General features: G+C 37.0%; 2 protein-coding genes across 2 annotated transcripts; both read left to right on the plus strand.

Moving 5' to 3' along the window:
- Positions 1–3,534: 3,534 nt before the first annotated feature.
- On the plus strand, positions 3,535–6,297 carry LOC113720408 (probable pectinesterase/pectinesterase inhibitor 33). Its single transcript, XM_027245285.2, has 2 exons — positions 3,535–4,532; positions 5,486–6,297. Exons 1-2 carry the CDS (start codon positions 3,638–3,640, stop codon positions 6,178–6,180), a joined length of 1,590 nt encoding a protein of 529 aa, XP_027101086.2. The 5' UTR covers positions 3,535–3,637; the 3' UTR covers positions 6,181–6,297.
- A 9,026-nt stretch (positions 6,298–15,323) lies between these two features.
- On the plus strand, positions 15,324–20,807 carry LOC113725145 (NAC domain-containing protein 7). Its single transcript, XM_072073639.1, has 5 exons — positions 15,324–15,462; positions 15,555–15,739; positions 18,641–18,825; positions 18,955–19,230; positions 19,739–20,807. Exons 3-5 carry the CDS (start codon positions 18,666–18,668, stop codon positions 20,371–20,373), a joined length of 1,071 nt encoding a protein of 356 aa, XP_071929740.1. The 5' UTR covers positions 15,324–15,462; positions 15,555–15,739; positions 18,641–18,665; the 3' UTR covers positions 20,374–20,807.
- Positions 20,808–21,635: the final 828 nt, after the last annotated feature.

Genomic DNA, 21,635 nt, shown 5'->3' on the forward strand with positions numbered 1-21,635 from the left:
AATAAATTTTTTTTATTGAAAAATAGTTTTTTTTAGGGGCGGGTACCCTATGACTCGCCCCTTTTTTTCGGGTACCCGCTATTCGGGTACCCGAAAATATTAGGAGCGGGTTAGGGTCGCAAAATGGCTGATCCGATATATTAGGATCGGGTCAGCCAAATCATGTTAGGGGCGGGTACCCGACCCGTGCCCACCCCTACCCAACACCCTATGGAGCCTCGTTAACAAATTTCTACCACATGTTGTGATTTAGTTTTAGGTTTGAGCCAGATTCCTGTGGAGCCTCATTAACAAATTTCTACCACATGTTGTGATTTGGTTTTAGATTTGAGCCAGATTCCTGTGGAGCCTCGTTAACAAATTTCTACCACATATTGTGGTTTTTTCTCACGTGAGACTTTAGTCTTAGATTTGAGCCAGATTCCTTAACAAAGGCAAATGCAACATAAATTATCTTCATTTCTCTCGAACATTGAATAAGACCCATCGTTTGGTCTGATTCCATGATTAAAAAAAAAGTCTGTAATCTTCAAAAAAAAAAAAAATGCATACAAAGTCCCAATTTTTCATAAAGGACGGAAGGAAATAGTTTTTTTTTTTTTAAATATAAACACATAATAATGACACTAGAGCAATTCTCCATGAAGTATTTGTCCTCAATCTTGGGATCCCGGTATAGTACTGGGTTTACTCCTTTCTCTTCTTTTCTCGTTGATTTAAACCAAATTTTGGTCTTAAAGCCGACTCAATCCCAATAAATTTTCTCCTCAATTACAAGGAATACAAATAGAAAAGCTGACGAAGAAGAGGGATCATGAGCCCAGCCGTCTAGTTTTTGAGAACAGGAAGCGGAGGTCGAAGAGTAAATAAAGCTAAGTTGGGACACTTTCCAGAAACTGTGAAGATGCATAATAAGTTGTCAAAACTTTTTTTTTTTTTTTTTTTGGGGTTTCGGAGAGGGATAACCAGCAGCCACTGGCCATTTGGTCTAGTGATCATCACCATAATAGTGATGCTGGAGGTTAGGGGATCAACCCCTGCCTCACACAATTTGGCCACAATATATGGCTGGTTTTAGTTGACCATCCCCTGCCCCTTCCCTTAGACTAGGTTAGAGTAGATTATACAACATCTATCGTTGCCGGAAAAAAAAAAAGAGAGGGATAACCAACAGACACGGACTGAGTAAAGACACTTTCAACAAATGATAGTATAACTGTGCCAAAATATCTAAGTCTGTGTCTTTAAAGCAAGGTCCCCCATTAATGTCACGAGCAATGAAAAAGAACCCAGAAAGAAATATATGCACTTTACTCACATGGAGTGTTGCAAAATAGTAACCAGAGCTGAAGTTACGCCTCAATCTCCCCACTCCAAAAAGGGTGACTGCTATGATATCTGCAGCAACAAACGCACTTATTCTTAACACAAAACAAAGGAGAGAAACTACAGGGTACTATGCTTTCAATCTAGATGAAGTTTCAGGTGCATTGCAATGTCCAATTAATATGTATTCCACCACAAATTTCATCAAGCAATTTAACAGCACAAAGAAGGCAACTACAAAATCATCTCTATTGTAGCATGCATGCCATGAGTTACTATTAGGTCTTTTTGAAGTTGTAACACTGCTCTCCACTCACACTGTTCTCAAGCCAAGACTCCAGTCCACTTTCACCAACTTCCAGCTACGACCTCAGCTACATTATTTTTCCAAACATAGATTTTTTTTAAAAAAAAAATGGAGGAGACTCTAAAGAAAATAAACCAATCATTCTTTCAGTTACAAAAAGAAGTACCGAAACACACAAGTAATAACAAAAAAGATATGTCAATCACAAGTATGGGTCATGGAAACAAGCAACAACAACATTAAAGACATTATTGAGCGCCTGAGTTTGATTAAGAACAATACCAGCTCAATTTGGTCAGCAGATAAGCGTGCGTATTTTTTTTTTTATCGAAATCGATAAATAACCCATACACACCCACCTAATTTAAACAAACGCAGGAGTTAATCGAAGAACGGCCCAAAAGCAATCTAATGGGGATCCACAAAGAACCACTACTGGTAGATAAGCGTACGTAAAGGCACTCAATTTTGTCATCAAAATTTCAAAGGAGAAAGAAAAGATTGGCCGCAATCGAATTAATCATCTGGAATTTTCAATCCATCAATCTTGGACTCCAAAAATTCTGATTCGTACCAATTTTTTTGGGGTGCATTTCCCTTCACAATTGAATTGGGCTATTCAAATGGGTCATATGGTTTGGGCTGAGAAATTAAATTTTAACGCCCATATTTGTCATCCCAATGGACCTGAACTAGATCATTAAACGCACTGAGAACTCAAGACTATCTCACTTAAAGAAATCACAAACCTCCCCGGGGGGGGGGGGGGGGGGGGCCCGGATCCCTGTAGTATATAGATAGCTAAAACGCTAGAAACAGTGAAGTATTTTACGTAGCAAATTCGGAGGATATACGCGCCACAACTTACAAACAATTTTAATGGTCCCTGCACATAATTGTTAGAATGATATGCCTAAGCCTTAAAAATGAATTACTGGCAAATATATAATATCAGTAAGTGTAAATTGCACTTAAGGAAGATTTTTCGCGGTAGATTAGAGGATAAACCGGACTGTAGAACCCTTTAAATGCGGCTTAGGAGAACTTTTGCACTTAAAAGTAATAGATAAGCACATGGCGGTATCCCCTAACAGATGGCTATTTGGACATTTGGGATCACGAAGGATGGAATATGGGCAGCACTATTTTGCTTGATTCTTACATTACTCCGTGCCATGCGCTAGCTACTTGAGCCTCAAGGTACACTAGAAAATGCAAACGGGCCAACTAAAGTCATCAAGACGATCAGAAAACACTCCACAAATTGCTTAATTTCTTAATTTCCAAGGTAGCTTGATGAAGACAATGAGGATGCATGTCACAGCCGCCAGCAATGCTTCATGTTACTCCACAAATTGCTTAATTTCTTAATTTCCAAGGTAGCTTGATGAAGACAACGAGGATGCATGTCACAGCCGCCAGCAATGCTTCATGTTATTCCGCCAAGGAACATGTTAATTAGCAGATATGTTTAGATATCTGCGTCTCAGTTCACACAATCTCCAGCCGCAGAAAATGTTAAGCAATGATACTATTTCAATAGCATCTTCATGCGAGTCTTAGTATTGCACAAATGATTATTCATTTTCAGTGAACACCGAGGTTGTTTCATGCTACACTCTTCGCAATATGTAAATAAAGGAGTCGTCTCTCTGTTTCTCTCTCCACGTTTGTGTGTTTGCAGCGATCCATAAAACAAGGATCTGACCATTTTAAACAAATGTCAAGAAGGCGGTTCAATATTAACTTTTGACACTTTTCATATCTTCCATTCACATCTTCTAAGTAAGTTAAACTCCTCCGTCACATCTTTCATCCCCATTATCATCCCAAACCTCCTCTTTCTCCCTTGTAGTATTAAGAAAAAAGAGGGGGGGGGGGGGGGGGGGGGGGAAGAAAATCCCGGCAAAACCTCGACATTTAATAACCGTAAAAACCTCAAAGCCCATCTCAAATCAAACGCTAAAAACCCAACCGTAACTGAAGACGACCTATGTAGCAGTGATGACGACTAAGTTTGTTATATTCCTCTTATGCTGCTTATCTTTGGGTACTTTCTTCTGTCATTCACAACCAAGCGGCCAAGAAGAAAGTAATGGTGATATCGATTGGTGGTGCAGCAGCACTCCTCATCCTGAGACTTGCAAGTACTTCATGTGCCGTCCTCCCTATTCAGACATCAAACCCATAGGCAGAGACCAATTCAGAACGATGACGGTGCGAGTAGCCTTGGAGCAAGTCCATAGTGCAAGAAAGCATGCAAAGAATCTTCGGAGAGAGTGCCGCAGCAAAAGAAAGAAGGCCGTTTGGAGGGATTGTAACAAACTTCTTTCCAATACAGTTCTCCAATTGAACCGCACCATCGAGGGCTTCCTAGCCAACCAGACTTCTGATGTTGATGCACAAACTTGGCTCAGCACGGCCCTCACCAACTTGGAAATCTGTCGATCAGGGTCCCTCGATTTGAATGTCACGGAACTCATTTCCCCTATTCTTACCAGTAACATGTCGCATTTGATTAGCAATTGTTTAGCTGTGAACGGGGTGTTGATGGAGCATCAAGATTACAAAGATGGATTTCCGGGTTGGGTCACCGCTGGTGAAAGAAAGCTGTTACAGTCGTCAGTAACCTTGTCCAGGACAGCGAGTGCGGTTGTTGCAATGGATGGATCGGGTCATTTTCGATCAATTCAGGCAGCTATAAATTATGCGGCATCAAGGATGGTGGGAAATGCGAGGGTTGTGATATATGTGAAAAGAGGTGTTTACAGGGAGAATATTGCGATAAGCAGCACCATGAATAAAGTGACGTTGATTGGTGATGGGTTGAGATACACAATTGTCACAGGCAGCCGCAGCGTCGCCGGGGGTTACACAACCTACAGCAGCGCAACTCTTGGTAAGTATGCCCGAATTGCCGGACATGACGACTCACACGTTCATACCCATGCATGCCTAGTAAAATCGTTGGCTTTTTACCCCTTTATTTTCTTTTTTCAAATTCCCAACCTTGGCACATTGCTCCCGTTGAATTTTTTTTTTTTAATATATAGCAAGACTTTTGGCTTCTCTAAACTAGTTTCATCATCATCATTATCATCTGGATGGGTTAAGAATGTGTTATTAAGAGTAAGATTAAAGAGCATTGATTGCAACTGATCATAGGGTCCATATATAAGTTCTTAATTTGAAGGGGCTTGACAGTAGAATTACAATTGATTAGTAATAATATATATCTCGGTTTTAAACTTCGATTAATTACCATAAAGATGCATCCTTCATTTTAGTAGCACAATAGATGCGGCCTGTAAAGAATTCGGCAGACCTGGGCTCTGTTTTTTGTTTCTTTTAAAGTGGATAAATCTGTCAACAAGTAGTGCATCGTACGATGCTCAAAGTCAATGCTAGAATGACAGGCCATCTTCTTCCTGTATTACTACTCTTTCACGTGGCGAAACTAAGCTGGTTGCGGACACTACTAGGTAGATTTGAAGAGAATCTTCCCTTTCTTTTATGATGATTCATAATTTAAAAAATAAAAAAAAAGCACAAAAACATGTTTGAGCCTCGAAGATTGCTGGTTGGCACAGACATTAAGGAAAGGAGTTGACATTTTTCATAAGCCCTTGCAGTGATAATTTGATTACAGCCACAGTTGTCGAAGCAGTTCCTTACTAGCTAGTACTTCTTCTTAGGTCATCCATGCAAAAATAGACAATTAATTACTGCTATGTAACATATGTACATACATACATACATATATATATATATATAGAGAGAGAGAGAGAGAGAGAGCAGGAGATTGAAGCGTTAAATTTTGATTAACCCTGCGTTGCGTGAAACTTTGATCAGGGGTGGATGGAATTGGATTCATGGCCCGGGGAATCACATTCCGCAACACCGCCGGGCCACAGCGGGGTCAAGCAGTGGCGCTTCGATCTGCATCGGATCTTTCAGTGTTCTATGCTTGCGGATTCGAAGGATACCAGGACACTCTTTTCGTGCACGCTCAGCGTCAATTCTACAAGAACTGCTACATCTACGGCACCATAGACTTCATATTTGGAAACGCAGCCGTGGTTTTCCAGAACTGCATCATCTACGTTCGCAAGCCCCTCTGGGGCCAAGTCAACGTCATAACAGCTCAAGGCCGAGCCGACCCTTTCCAAAACACCGGAATATCAATCCATAACTCACGAATTGTGGCTGCTCGAGACCTCAGGCCGGCGGTCGGGTCATTCAATACGTATTTGGGACGGCCGTGGCAGCTGTATTCACGTACAGTTTTTCTCAAGACTTACATGGACGGCTTAATAAATCCGGCCGGTTGGTTACCTTGGGTAAACACTAATTTTGGTCAAAATACGGTGTACTACGGGGAATACAATAATTTTGGACCGGGTGCTTCCACGAGATCCAGAGTCAGGTGGCGGGGTTACCATGTCATCACAAGCGCGAATGTGGCTTCACGTTTCACGGTTGCAAACCTCATAGCTGGCCGGACATGGTTGCCTTCCACCGGCGTCCCATTCATTGCGGGCCTATGAATGATTTTTTTCAGATTTGTTAATTGATTGATCTTGTACTTAGATGTCATGTCACTATGACAAATTAACACAAGAATATTATTGTCTAATTCTTTTTTTTTTTCCGAAATTCCTAAATGATTTCTCCTCCACCGTTTAATTTGTGTCAGTTTATCAACCTATGAGGGACCAAAATGCAAAAAGAAAGAAACCCACCCAAAATAATTTAAAAAAGAATAATCAAGACAGATTATCCGGATTTCTTTTTCCAAACTTTTACAAGGAAGTTTGACTTACCTGTCCAAGGTGTCCATAAAATAAAATCACGATGCACTGTGTGTGCATTGATACAAAATCAGTCTTTGATGAATAATCTCCATTACATGGCCCTCTTTAGGACCGTCCAAGAGCAGAAACCACCGAAGTCATTAGGCGGATGAAGTCTGGGGATGGCCCATCAAAAGCCCAAAAGCTCCCAGTGATGCGGCCCATCCAAGCCTAAATGATTCGGTGTATGGGCTGATTTCATATCGATTGTCTGCTTTCGGCCCGAGAGAGAGCAATGTTTTGCTTGTTTTAGTGGGTAGCGTTACCGGCGTGGCGTGCTAATAATATGCTATGCTATACTTGTGTTTTCAAGTCCGGGCAACCGCTGTGCGATTTGATTTTTGCTTGAGTTGACAAAGCAAACTTTTAACATAATAGCTAATGAATATGATCCCAATCATTCCAATTTCCACCATTCAGCCTTTATTTGTTCTCATTTCTTATTCATATGATATTAACCATAATTTTGAAGAGGACTTGCAAACCACAATGCAATCATAATATCTCCTATTACATAGACATGATATGTTTTAGGTGAGCGCTTCCTTTTCTAGAAAAGTGACAATTGCAATTGATATTACACGCACATGCTACGCCATATATATATATATATATGCAAATTAATTTGTGTACTTGTTTTTAATTATTTTTTTTCCCTTTTTTCTGCTGTCCAACTATTTAGCCTTCAAATGCGTCTTAATTTTTATTAGCTTTTTACATTCATCAATCTTATGGCTCCATTTTTAACTTTTACTATCCTGTATTTATTGTACACCCTTTCTAACTAAGTGGCCAAAGTACTCAATTGTGAAATGTCTATCTTGTTCTCTAGCTTGTGACTGAACCACCGCCGGTGGTCAAAACGAGTGCCTACGCACCCCTGTTGACAACATTTTTATAAAATTTGGATCTTTAGAATGTAGGTAAAGAGATTTGATCTCTTGACCTATACTCGAGTAGAACTTTAAAACTCTCTTGGTGGCCAACTGAAAAATATAAAATAACCTGTGAAACACTTACCCATTTTGTTATTGTCCCACTCTAGCTTGTTCCCTTGAATTTCTCAAATATTCCATTTAGATCGATCCATAATTGCGCTCCCAAAAGTGTTGAAATTTTTTACAGTTTCTCTTACCATTTCTTCTATGAAAGTTTGAAATAAAACATGATGCTTTTCTTATTTTCTTTCCAATAAAGTTTTATTTACTTCAAATTGAACTTTACTTACATGTCCAACCATACGAACTAGAAGTGAAAATATATTTATTTGACAATTTGGCTGTGTACATATTATTTGCATGTCTGAGCAATTTAAACAATTCTATAATTTTTTTTTTTTTTACTATTAGATAACATGACAACTACTGCATGTAATAAATAAAAAATATAGACAATTTTCTAAATTTATTTTTGTAATATTGAATAAATTAGTTTATGCCTACTAGACTTGCAGCAATAAATACTTAACCGCATCAAAAACTTATAAAACCACACCTTAACGTTAACCTAAAATTATTGCATTCCCTGAACAAAGGTTGTAACCGCACCACTGATTATATTGCCCATTCTTTTACAGTTGCATATAATATAACAAGACAATTAAAAAATGTGAAAAATTTTCTGCCAAAAACTACAGTCCCTTAATCATGCGAATAAAAGCTAAGTAATTGAGAACGTTTCAAGCTTTGTCCTACAACCAGTTTATGTGCAGGACCTTCTCAACCGCAAAACACCATTCTTGACAGTGGCATTTTCATTTTAGACACGGAATTTTCAATTTAAAGCGTGTCTACGAAAAGGCAGTGTTTTGAAAATCGAACCGGACCGGCCGGATCGACCGATCGAATCACGAACCGGCCATTAAGATTCGAACTCAGGACCTTTGTAATACAAAACCAATGTAGTAACCATTGCGCCATCACATCTTATTTGTTTTTGTCGATAACTTATATATATATAACAAATATCCATATTTCTTTTTTCCTTTTTTCTTACAAAATCTCATTCTTTCATGACTCTTTCTCTTTAATTTTCAACACACACACACTCTATATCTCTCTCCCCTCTTTTTTTTGTCACTCTCTTTTTAATCAAATCTCTTTAGTTTTAATTTATTGATGTTTTCTTCCATCTTTTTAATTTTGTTTTTGTCCATTAAATTGAAAAAGTTAAAAAAGAATTATTTTTCTTTAACCCAAATTATTTAATGTTACAACCACTCACTTTTATCTCATTTTTTGTTTCTTATCAAGTTTGTATTTCTATTTTCGATTCTCTTGATTTCTTTCGAACTCCAAACTTTCTTTTTTAAATTGCAATCTCTAAATTCCAAAGACGTAAATTAAATTTTAAGTTCACAATATCAAATTCTCATAGACTTGAATTTTGTATAATTTCAAAATATTGTGATATTTTTTGGTTGGATTTGAGATTATTTTGGTAGATATAATTGAAATTGAAATTGAAATGAAATTTATTTGTTTTAACTTATAATTTAAAAAATTTATTTTTGAAAATCCAAGTTATTAAAAAATAGTAAACTTTTCATCATATAAAGTTTTAAATTTGTCTATTGCATGTCTTATATTGTGCATATACATATTTATATAAATTAATTTTTTAAAAATTCATTGAACCGAGATTGAACCAGTCCGATCGGTTGAACCTCGACTCTTTTACTTCATCGGTTCAATTGACGGTCCGGGTTTTAAAACATTGCCAAAAGGTTTAGTTAGTTGAGCGGGTCCTGTTATGCATACTCTTTGACCCGCTTTTCTTACTTTCTGGGGTCGCAAAAACAAGCTCAATTTGCAGAGTTTTCAACTTAAACGTGTGTCTGAAAGGAGCTTTAATTATTTGTGCAGATCTGCTGTCCATATTATTTGCCGGCCCTTTTCTCCCGGGATGCCGAAAACAGACACAAATCGTGGTCTAACAGAAATTTTTTTCCCACTTTTAATGCCGTCCGTGCAATAAATTACAAATTTTTTTTTTTTTAAAAAAAGGAGAATTTAAAGTATAGCTGATACGCAATAATTTTGCTGGACCAGGAAATCTCTAGGACCTTTTTTCTTCCCGTATTTCCATCTGTTGAATGATGTATAACACGAGGATGGTAAACAATCTTCTCATTCAGGGTATTCTACAAAATGATGAGTAATCTAAAATACCTATACACGTCGTGCCCTACATGTACTCATACCCTGGCATAGGCGTTGCATGTATTCATTGCTGGTATACTGTACCAGTGGATACTTATGGACTTCTTCTTCTCATATATTACTCCACAATTTTTCCCAGCGCTATGTGTTCTCACTTTATCCTGCTAAAATAAACGAAAACAAATGATTCGTCTTTCATAAGCGAGACATTAATTAGGAGTATTGTATATTCAACACAGCCGCATTTTTTCAGTAGGAGTACTGTATAAGATGTTTATGATGTCATTCATTACTCGTTCAATGTGTTAAGGTTTCGGATTTACTCATGCAAGAAAAGAATATATTGGAGTTGAAGGGAAAAAAAAAAAAAAAACCCTATGGAAGCTAAGTGCATGGGCGACACTATACATATAATGCAGTCACGGAGCAAAGGTTGGCTAATTGAGAGCATTCAATGGGTTGCCAGTATTGTGTTTGACAAAAGGTGCATGCGATTGTAAATCGAATGTGGTTGTGACGTAGAATACATGAACAAGTATTTGTTTTGCCTTGAATTAATTATTAAACTTTTCTTGCTATTGTGGTCAGCTCAAATAACTAAACATACATTACACGTATAAATTCAAGGGCCTGTATTCAACATTGTTAAGATATAGTTGAAGTGTTGAATTTTTTTTGAAAATATGTAAATGTAATTAATTAGAAAAAATGTATAATGCAAAGAAAAGTAATAATTGTTAATGTATCTATTTGCATGGTAGGTTGAATGTGATTTAAATGTTTTAATGAAAACTCATCTGTTAGCAAAACCCTAAATATAATTTTATTGGATGACATTTTGTATTTTGCTAAGTCGATTACAACTTTGGATAGGAGGAGATTATTTGGAAAGTTATTTGAAATGACATTATAGTATTTTTTTGTAGTGTAATAGTATATGTAAACAAATAATGTTTATGATGCAAATACACACACACACACACACGCGCACAGCTTCTCTAATAGGTGCCCTAAAAGCACTCGTTAAAATGTATTCCAGGTTTTAGATTTTTAAAAATATAATATTAATTAGAAAAAATATATAAATACAAAGAAATTAATTAAAAAATGTGTATAAATACAAGAGAAGATAGTAATTATTAATGTGTATAGACAGGATAAGTTTGGTGGAATGTAACTGTATTAATGAGTGCCCATAGGATCCATTAAAAAAAAAATTAATCTTGTATACACTATTACACCATTACCATTAAATATATGACAAATGTGTGAAATTTGAATTTAAAATTCAAATCTTACCCATGTGTCATTTATTCAACCGTGAAAGTGTATATACTGACAGCGTATACAAGATTTACTCTTCAAAAATTTATATATGGATTAATCTTCAATACACTAACAGTGTATTTATATACTTTCACTATTAAATGCATGACATATTATCCAAATTTAAATTTAAAATTCAAATTTTACATATATGTCATATATTCAACCGTTATAGTATATATATTGTTAGTGTAAATAAGATTTAATCTATATATATATATATATATATATATATTGCAAATCGTGCTTGGTGCTTAGCAAACGGACCCTTTGTCATTTGGTAAATGGTATAAGTGGATGCTTAAGCGAGGACGCCTTCTGCATTTCCGCCGTATACAGGGAAAGTGGGTGTGGGGTCACTGTGGGGACACCGTCCGCTGCTAATCATATATCGTCGGTGGGCCTAAGAAAGCATTCAAGATGCCGCAACGCCATTGGTTGCTGCAAGGTTCAGCCATCAAAGCCATGACACGTGGCCCAGTAACGGTGTTCTCTAACGGCAAACCGAATGTTTAAGATGGAAGCAATGATGTAAGATGTCGTCATGATATCAAAATCTGGGCCTACCATACGAAATCTCCACCCCACATCAAAAGTTTGTTTTTTGGGCATATCTTGCCTTTCCTAGGTTTTAAAAAGCCCATCGCTTCCATTATACGCCGAGGCTACATTCGAATGCTGGACCAAACTTAGGGTCTACGGGCAAGGCCGGAGCGGAAATTTCTCTGTATATATATATATATATATATTTTTTTTTTTTGTTAATATGATAGATTCCTATATTATTGGGAGGGGAGGGCTTAAAGAGATTTTGGAATAATTTGGAAAGAACTGAACTATTACCGGATCAGACGGGTGTACTACGCATTCGCCTGAATTTTTTAAATAATATCACATTTAATTGTGGCAATTTGGTGGGAGACAAGGTTTGAACTCTTGCCTCCTACCCTATCAATTCTTAATGCATTGGTGGTTTGAAATTTCTCTGTACTAATTATGATCAAAAAGAGAAAACAAAAGGACTAGTCTCTAGAGTTTTGCACATCAGATAGATATTTATATTTTTCTATGTTAAAAAAAAGTAACTGAAAAATGTGTTGATGATATAAATAAATAAATTTTTACAAATAATCCACTATCTAAACAAATTCATATTGTAAAAGTACATCTTCTTTTTCCCGGTGTAGTATTCATTTTGCGCAACATTTTCAAAGTATTTAACCTCTAAATCCTTTTCATTTTTCCTTTTTAGGCATCTCCAAATTGTTTTTCATTGGCTAGAAGGCAGGCTAAACACAAAGCTACTGGCCTATTAACATCTCTTTGGTTAAATAATTCATGTTCAGAATCGCATCTCATAAATGTTGGCCAAATTTCCAAGGCATACTTGGTCTTAATTTAGATGTAACTCCCATCTTAATTCTCTATATATTTAACAGAATGACATGGTATTAAAGTTTAAACATTTGAATTAAATCAGGTTGTCCACGCCTTGATTGGTGTACCAATTGTAAATTTCTTACTATATCTTTTCTTTTTCTCCTAACAATCAAATTGAAAAAGTCAGAATGTTTTATTCTTTTTTAAAATATCAGATATTATTGAATTACTGGTTATTTAGCAAAAAACCCAATTATCGATATCTCATTTATCAAATTAAAGTTTATACGATGATCAGGTGTTAGTCTTGTGAGGGAAAAAAAAATAAAAAATTTCTAAACAGAATTCTCAATTCCTACACACTTATCCACGGCCACAAATGTAAACTTAAAAAATAACTAGTGGTACTCGAAAAAGTAAAAATAGGGAGGGGAAAAGGGGAAAAAAAAAAAAAAGCACACCTAATTAGCACGTGAAATTTGGACCTGATCATCCCATAAACGGGGTAGGACCGCGAAACGGGAAAGGGAGTTGAATAAATGAGTCAGTACACCAAATTGGTTCAGCGGCAATTATGGTGGCTAGACCACGCCAGACCGCAGAGCCGCCAAGTAGAGACTTAAGAGGAACACTCTGGTTAGCATCATTGTGTCCCACTAATTGGGACCCACCTCAGTCCTTCCACCAGAATGAGTAGTTTCCGTGCAGAAATACTGAAATGCCCCTACGGCATCTCCATCCCCACATCCATGGTTTAGGCGGAGCAGCGGTTGTTTATTTCGGCTCCGTTTCTATCGACTCAGCCAGCCAGCCAGCCAGCCGTGGTCTAATTTCAAATCTAAACACGTCCCATTCTATCTGAACTGTGATGTGGATGGGGCGGCTTGTGGGTCACACAAGGTAAAGGGTTTAGTATTTTGCAGAAAAATTTGCGGGCCAACCAACCATTAGCCACCCGTGCGGATTCGATCTGTTAGATTGGCCCTCCCAAGGCTATGATTTTTCACAGCAAAACAGAGGCGAAACTGGGACCGTTGCAACGGACTTAAGCCCCCCCGTTCATCAGCTTAAAGCTGAAATTAATTTTTACATCATGATAGTATTAGTTAGATATATCATTATAAAGGGTAGCTATTCGTTTTTTTTTTAAAATTTTTCTCTCCTGTTTTATAGATTATTATAATGATGACGGTCGGTGGTGGTGGCTAGGAAGTGTAATCCTCACGAGCAAGAACTGCTCACGCTCGGGCCTCAACCATTTCGGTAGATTTGCACAAAAAGTTTTCCTGGAGGTTTAAATTCACATATACTAATTAATTATATTGATGCATTTAGACATTGTGCCATTACTTACTCAATATTTAAAGGGCGGCGGATTTAGAGATTCGGAGTTCAAATATATTTCCTGTTATTATATATAACAGTAAAGGGTGATTTTGAGAGACGATGAACAACTTATTATTCGTAGCTACGTGCAGGGAGAGAGCAATGAGCTTTACTAGTTTACATGAAAATTTTGAATTGAGCTCATTTGAGAGTATTGTCGATCTGGCGAATGAATGACCTAATTACCGTTGTAACTTTTACTCATTAGGGTTTGCCTCATGTTATCAATGTACATCGAGCTTGCTCAATCAATTTTGCTACTGTTAAGGGCCTTGGCTCGTGTCTAGTGAATATATATATATATATATATATATATATATTTTAGGGATGTCCCACCCTCCACAACTTGCTGGTGACTGACACAGGAATTTAAGACTCCATCTCCAGCAAGCTCAACCACCAGGCCAAACCCCGGAGGGCTCGTGTTTAGTGAGTTCCGTTGTAAAGTTTACATGGAAATTTCGTCAGCAATCCTTCGTTTGGGGTTAACCGTGAAGAAAACCGCTAGACATCTTGTTGGAAATTAATAATGCGCGTAATTAACAACTCAAAATGGATCATCATGGTTGCAATTATTAAGACACTTAACAAACTACCACTTGAATTAATTTAGATAAGACAAAAATTAATTACCATCATCAACTACCCACTCAGTTTACACTAATTCATGGAGTTAAAATATAAAAAAAAAACGGGAGAGAACTGGAGTCCCTGTGTCCTGGTCCCGAGCTCATGATCTAAAATGGTAGGGAAGGGAAAAGGGACATTTCTGGGACCGTTCAGGGACACGTTCACCCCCTTCCAGATGGAGATTTTTCACTTTTTTTTTTTTAGCGGAGTCTGTTTCATTAAGTCACCAGGGCACTATGCAATCCCGTTGTCCGTCTATTAATGCTAACTAGCTCCAAGTGTTCGAGAGTTAGAAACTGTGCTTAATTATATTTTGAAGTTTCTAATCAAAATCTTGTTATTTTGGAAGAATGCCAAGTCTGTGTATATATATCGAAAACCCTAATCTCACAGTACATCTCAGCAAATATCGTACATTAACTTTTGGGTTCAAATTTCAAGAGTTCAGAGAGATTAATTGTATTATGAAGTTCATGAACTTCACCAACTTGCAAATCAATATATAGCTACGAGATTAATTGTCACAAAATAGTTTGTACGAGGTTAGCTAGAGGGGAGTCAATGCCGGTTTACCATCTCCATTCTAAGAAAAGATTAATCCTAGAAAGACGCATTGAAAGCTGACCAAATTAGAAAGGCAACATTCTTGATTTTGAGTCTTGAGGGCCGAGGGAGGTCGTTATCAGTTGCGGGTGGCGGAGGTGGCAATTCCCCACACGCTGCTGCGCTTGCTCTCTCTCTCTCTCTCTCTCTGCCATTTTTGCGCCACCTTTTTTCGCGCCTAAAACCTTTCCCAACAATTCAGCTTACTGTGAAAGTGAGAGAAGAAAATGAAAGCATTATCAAATACTACTTACATTACCTTTAATCATTAGGGGTTTTCTCTTTTTCTGCCTTTCTCTCACTCCTCCTGTTGTCTTTATATATAATTCTGTTCGTTCTTCATTCTTCCAGTCCTCCTGCTGAGTCTTGACTTCTCGGGATTTGATCCGACAAGCCACAACGCCGACAATTCGGCAACCTTTCGGGGGTGCCGTCGTCGTTTTGTGGGACTTTATATATAACTGCAAAGTTGCTCAAGTCCCGAGGAGAAGTACTACGAAACTTGTTGGTTCTATTTCTGCTTTGTTTTGTCCTTATCTTGTCGTTTGGTTGTCTAATAGCGGAAGGTTTTGGTTCCTCCAGCAGGCGTTCGAGGAACCTATCATTTCTATTGGAAGAATCTTGCAAAAACCCACTGCTCCAATTTCAAGACATCAAATCCTCATTGATCAACCTTTGAAGAAAGAAGATCGAGCTTCTTGCTTGCCTGGAGATCTAGATTTCGCTTCGATCCAGATCTACTGATAGCTAGAGACGTACTGTTTAAGGTTTGATCTTTGTTTCTTGATATCTGCTAACAAGGTTGACGTTCAATTCTCTATCTAATTATATGCCGCTTGTCCTTGGATAGTAGACATACGTAGAGTTCAAAACTTGACACAATGCGGTCTACGTGAGAAGCTTGTGCTCGAGGACGACGATCTGTTTCCTCGAGTACTCGCACGCAGAATGAGTTAATTTTCACAAATATAAAAGCATAAACATGATCCACTTCTTGTAACAACAAAGATTTCCAAAAAGTAAAAATTCTGGAAACTTGATCTTCTAGGCCTCATTTGGATTCCAATTTGCTAGAGGGTATATGATGCATGCTAGGGTTGTGCCTACATCTTCATTTGTTCTTGAAATCTACTTTCTTTTTCTTTGTTTTTTTTTTTCTTTTTGAAATCAAAGTAAGCAATATCATCTAATAACCAGCATTTTTTATCCGATTTGTTTGATATAACAAGTGAAATAATGACATTCATGATGACCAACTATTGCATTTGTTCTGATGACCAGGATAAAGCCATCAGAAATCCATCATGATTGACGGTGTCAAACGACAATCACGATTACAGTCTTGTTGTATGATATATATATATATATATATATAATTCTTTTGGCCTCCTGTTTGGCATGGGTTAGTATATAGGAGGAGATCCTAATTGAATTGCCATTGTTCAAGTTGAAACTTTCATGATGACATGCATGCTCCAACACTTCTGATCATTATCACTAGAAGCAAGCATTCAATTTCTCTCATAAGCTTAATGAAGGCAGGACTAGCTATTACCAATTTAATCTTCACAGCATTAATACATGAATTAAGGAAAAACTACGGAACAAAAGATGAGAGGAGAAGAGATTATTTTGCTTCATTGCAGCACAAATATTATGAACATTTGGTCAATCTAAATTATCTGTCCCAAATAAGCTGATCTTTTGACTAATTAGATCTCAAGTTACACATTCAAAGTCATTAACTAGACATATTTATGAACTTCCACGGTCTATCATATTAGTCTTAAGAATATTATCTCAATATTCAAAAAGCAACTTTTCTCCTTTGTTTTTTTTTTTTAAAAAAAAATTTCCTCTTTGTCATTTATACTTTTTCATTTTAATCATTTCAGCTTTCTTTCCTCAAACTGTACCTTGTTAAGCTTTGTGGTTGAATGGACATCCAAATCTCTTTCCTTGAGAACTGACGCACGCCACATGCACTAGAAGTACCTTCTTGAAATTATACTTATCACTTTCTATGGAGTAAAGAAAAAGAAAAATTAAAAGGCAATATTTAATTTGTACATAACGTTTCTAATATTTGGACTAACTATTGGAGTGTGTTGAACTAATTCACGCTATTTGCTCAGACTTTGATTTCATATGGGTCAAAAATATAAAGGTTTTCTTTTGAGAGCATGCAATTGTTTTTATTTCAATATCTGTTAAAAAATTAGCTTCTGATAGCACCTGTATTTCTCTGAAACATGCATATGGCAGTCAAATTTTAAAGCTGTTTCTAGATCATCCAAGGAAAAGAACTAAGAAATGAAAGGAAATATACTTTGTCCAATGCTATTGAAACAAGTTTCAAACCTTCAAGTTAATTTATGCACACGCACTTGTGGACGTCTACAGGGTACCCTTAATTTGGCACCAGCCTATTATTATCTACACAAAACTATACAACACATTGATATGGATCTATTACATATATATATCTGACCTAAGCATAGATATTAATTTTATCTTGATCAATATTAAAACTGTTCATATCATGTCATGTATGCAATATCAAGAGCTTTAAGCTGTAAATAGCATCTAGGATCACTATAATCAAGATAATTGGTTGGACGGCAAACCTTCATTAATTATAAGAATCATCTGTCTGTTCAGTAAAGCTTTGAATTGACACTACTATTTTTGAGATTGCGGCCGGTGGTGCATTAATTAGTAAGTTGTTCCTGTGAAATGTAACTTGGAATGCTTTTAATATTGTTGAATAAGTAATGGAATTAAAACTTAATAAACCTTAATTCAATATAACTCACTTGTTTTGGAATCAGTCAAGTAGAATTAGTAGCTAGGTTATTATTTTTTTACTTATATTTTGATATCAAAGTTGTTGTGAAAGAAATTCTGATCCCCTATATGCCCCTGTGCCTGTAACTTTGCTGCAAGGAGTTTGGAAGATAAAGAACGTACAGCAGCTACCAATTCCGGAAGCTAAATAATGTTTTGAAAATAAGAAATTCAAGAATTTTGAAATGAAAACGCAAAAACTTGGCTGGGTCACCGTGACACATTCAGTACTCATGGTTTAATTTTACTGCTTATTGAGTTTGACAGATTTGCTCTAATTAAAGTTTTGCTCGCCTTTTTCCTAGTAATATTTAAAGTTAACAGGAGCAGCAAATAATAAGCTGAACGTGTTGTCATTGTTGATGGCTTTACTCTTGTCACCATGCAGCGTAATGACAAAAGAAAATCTTCGCGAGTATTATTAGATTTGTCGTGTGATGACTAGTAGATAACAATTTATCTACAATGAATCTCTCTATCCGAGTCAAAAGATTGTACGTACTATAATTCAATAAGGGTGAATGGATCACTAACTACAGTGCAGAAGAGTAAACGAGCTAACAAATGATTAGGGTGGATCTCTTTAACGTCTTCGAGTGAACAGTTTGGGTTATCGATGCCAGCAGCAGTTACAAAATAATGCATGAGAAACCCTTCAATGCTGCATGACAAAAATTTTACTTTATTTTTATTGAGTGATCACAAATAACTGTTTAAGAGAGGAATCATGTTTTCCATTAATTGATTTGAGCTTGATAGATAAAATTATTTCCTCCTTCTCGGCAGACACGAAAATGCTGACCGTGTTTCACAAATTGCAGGTTCTAGGGTATCAAGTCGAAGACGATGAACACGTTCACACACGTTCCCCCTGGCTTTCGCTTCCACCCCACTGACGAAGAGCTGGTTGATTATTATCTAAGGAAGAAGATAAACTGTCGACGAATTGACCTGGACGTCATTAAAGATGTGGATCTTTACAAAATTGAGCCTTGGGATCTTCAAGGTATCATCGATAAAACCATAAGAACCGCATCAGTAACTAGTTCCTTCTTTGAAACTGCATGCTGGTCAGGATGCAATTCAGCGCTACTACCCTAACTTCTTCTAATTTCTTCCCAATAAATTTTGTTAGAGCTCTGCAGAATAGGAACAGAAGAGCAAAGCGAGTGGTATTTTTTCAGTCATAAAGATAAGAAATACCCAACTGGAACACGCACAAACAGAGCTACAGCGGCTGGATTTTGGAAAGCAACAGGACGAGATAAGGCCATCTACTCTAAGCACGACTTAATTGGCATGAGGAAGACCTTAGTCTTTTATAAAGGGCGGGCTCCAAATGGTCAAAAGTCAGACTGGATTATGCATGAGTACCGGCTTGAAACAGACGAGAATGGAACTCCTCAGGCAAGTAATCTCATTCGCCACAAAGTCATTATTTCGAGTACTGCAAATATTTGAAACAAACTTACATGGCAATTTTTTTTCTTTTCTTCAAGATAACAGAAAATGCTACTATTAATTATCTCTCTGGAATGAAGGATAACGTATTAGCTCATAAATGATTCCTTGTAATTCGAGTCATGACAGTCTGAGTCTGCGCACACTGTTCCCTGGTGAATGAATTCGTTTGTGCGCCTTGCCTTAATAAGTAAAAGGTGCACCGACTATCTGATTTGTACTACCTCAAAGTAAATAAGATAAGTCTGAAAAAATTTTTTAAACAAAAAACTTTACACATGCCAGCTAAATATATCTCGAGAAGGATGAAACCCTTATTTTGTTTTTTCTTTGGGTTTTTTCCCCATCAATGTCTGAGAATATTGAATCAGTAAGTAACTTTTGGTTCTTTTGGGATATGAATTCCACTTAATGATGCCTTACCTGATAGTACATGGTCTTGACCTTTAATCAGGAAGAAGGCTGGGTTGTATGCAGAGTATTCAAGAAAAGGATAGCCACCATGAGAAAAGTTAGTGAGCATGAATCACCAATTTGGTACGACGACCAAGTTTCGTTCATGGCCGAAATGGACTCGCCAAAGCAGCACTCTCAATCAAATTTGACTTACCAGTATCCTTATTCTTGCAAGAAGGAGACAAATTTGCACTATCAAATTCCACCAGATCACTTTCTGCAGCTCCCTCTTCTTGAGAGCCCAAAGTTGCTTCCAGCGCCAGCCAGCATGGCCTGCAATTCTCTGCCTACATACGGTGTCAACATGACCCATGCAAGCGCTTTGCAGTCTTCAGCACTAACACTTGAGCATATGAATCAATCTCAAGACCAGGGTCTGCACTCAGTTTACAGCAGTGACTTGAATAATGAACAGGCAATGGATCAAGTGACAGATTGGAGAGTACTTGATAAATTCGTGGCTTCCCAACTGAGTCAGGAAGAAGTTTCCAAGGAAAATGATTGTTCAAATGCTACAAACGCCTTTCCTACTTCTGATGACTCCAATTTGATGCTCAGACATTTGGAAAAGCAAGAAATGGTACCAGAAATGGCCTCAACATCATCCTCTAGTTGTCAGATTGATTTATGGAAGTGAAACTTCTAAATTAAAGCCATAGTAAATACCCCACATATTGGACACGGGAAGCACGTATAGTGTTGCTGAAGCAGGGAGGTCAGTTTTCAGTTTTGTTGTAAATAATAAAACTAATGTTGTATAACCTTAACTACTCAGCCTGTGAATACCACCTCCTAGGCGTCTAAAAATTATATCTAATTAGTCAAAAAAAAAAAAAAACTGTACGTCTTTAGCAAGAAAAGGGAATTATAGGTGAACTGTGGAGCAGGCCATTGCTGCATGAGTTGGAATTTGCAGCACCACCGTGATGTTATGTTCCAGGCTTCTAAGCATGTCTAATAACCACAGCCGCAGTTTATGTCGTCGAGCTGTGGTTTATTGTGTTTAATTGAGTGTCTCTAGTGAACAGAACTAGCATAATAATATCGATTCCTATTTAGTATTCGATCTTCTATTATATATTTATTTTGTTTAGCTGTAAATTTTCTATTATTACGTGTGCAAATATCCTTAACTAATTTCATGTTTGCACTTGGAATGCATAATGATTGAGTTAATGCCATATATCTTTTGCGCAAAGGTGAACAAGACCCCAGTTGTTAGGTTGCACCAATACTACTAAAAAAGAATGACCCTTTGTTCGAAACCTGGTTTCTCCAAATTTTCAATTAGTCAGCAGCATTAAAATTGAAGAGTGAAGTGGAAACTTGTTCTTGCAATTATCATGCAAGATTAACCTAGGCTTTGGATGATAAAGGAAACAGGTTACGTAAAGGATTACTTGGAGATGGGGCATATGCCCACAAAGAATCTCTTTCCTTTTGTTATGGTCCATCGGCATAACTACGTTGCTTTGAAGGCCGGACTCCTGCGATTATTCCCTTTCACTGTTGTTACACAGTGGAGTCAAAAGCGCAACTGAAAAGACTCTCTTCTTCTTCTTCTTCTTTACTCGGAAGCTAAAATCCAATAATAATGACTACTACTGCTGGTGTACATGGGAGGATAATTAAGCTTTCTTTTCGATCTTTATTTTGGAGCTACAATCAGCTACGCTTACCTATATATATATATATATATGCCAATGATTTACAAACAAGGATAAATGCATTTGCATCAAATATGCTGCGTACCTATGATAGTTAAAGAGAAAGACCTATTGTAACCTTTTGCTTGCATATGAAGCGGCAGAGGCACAATAAGCTGAGGGCAACATTCCTCTCTAACTCTTGAAAAGTTGACCAAATTATGAAGAAAACTTCCAATTCTCTGAATGTTTC

The sequence above is a fragment of the Coffea arabica genome, chromosome 2c, assembly GCF_036785885.1.
Source record: "Coffea arabica cultivar ET-39 chromosome 2c, Coffea Arabica ET-39 HiFi, whole genome shotgun sequence".
Taxonomy (NCBI): domain Eukaryota; kingdom Viridiplantae; phylum Streptophyta; class Magnoliopsida; order Gentianales; family Rubiaceae; genus Coffea; species Coffea arabica.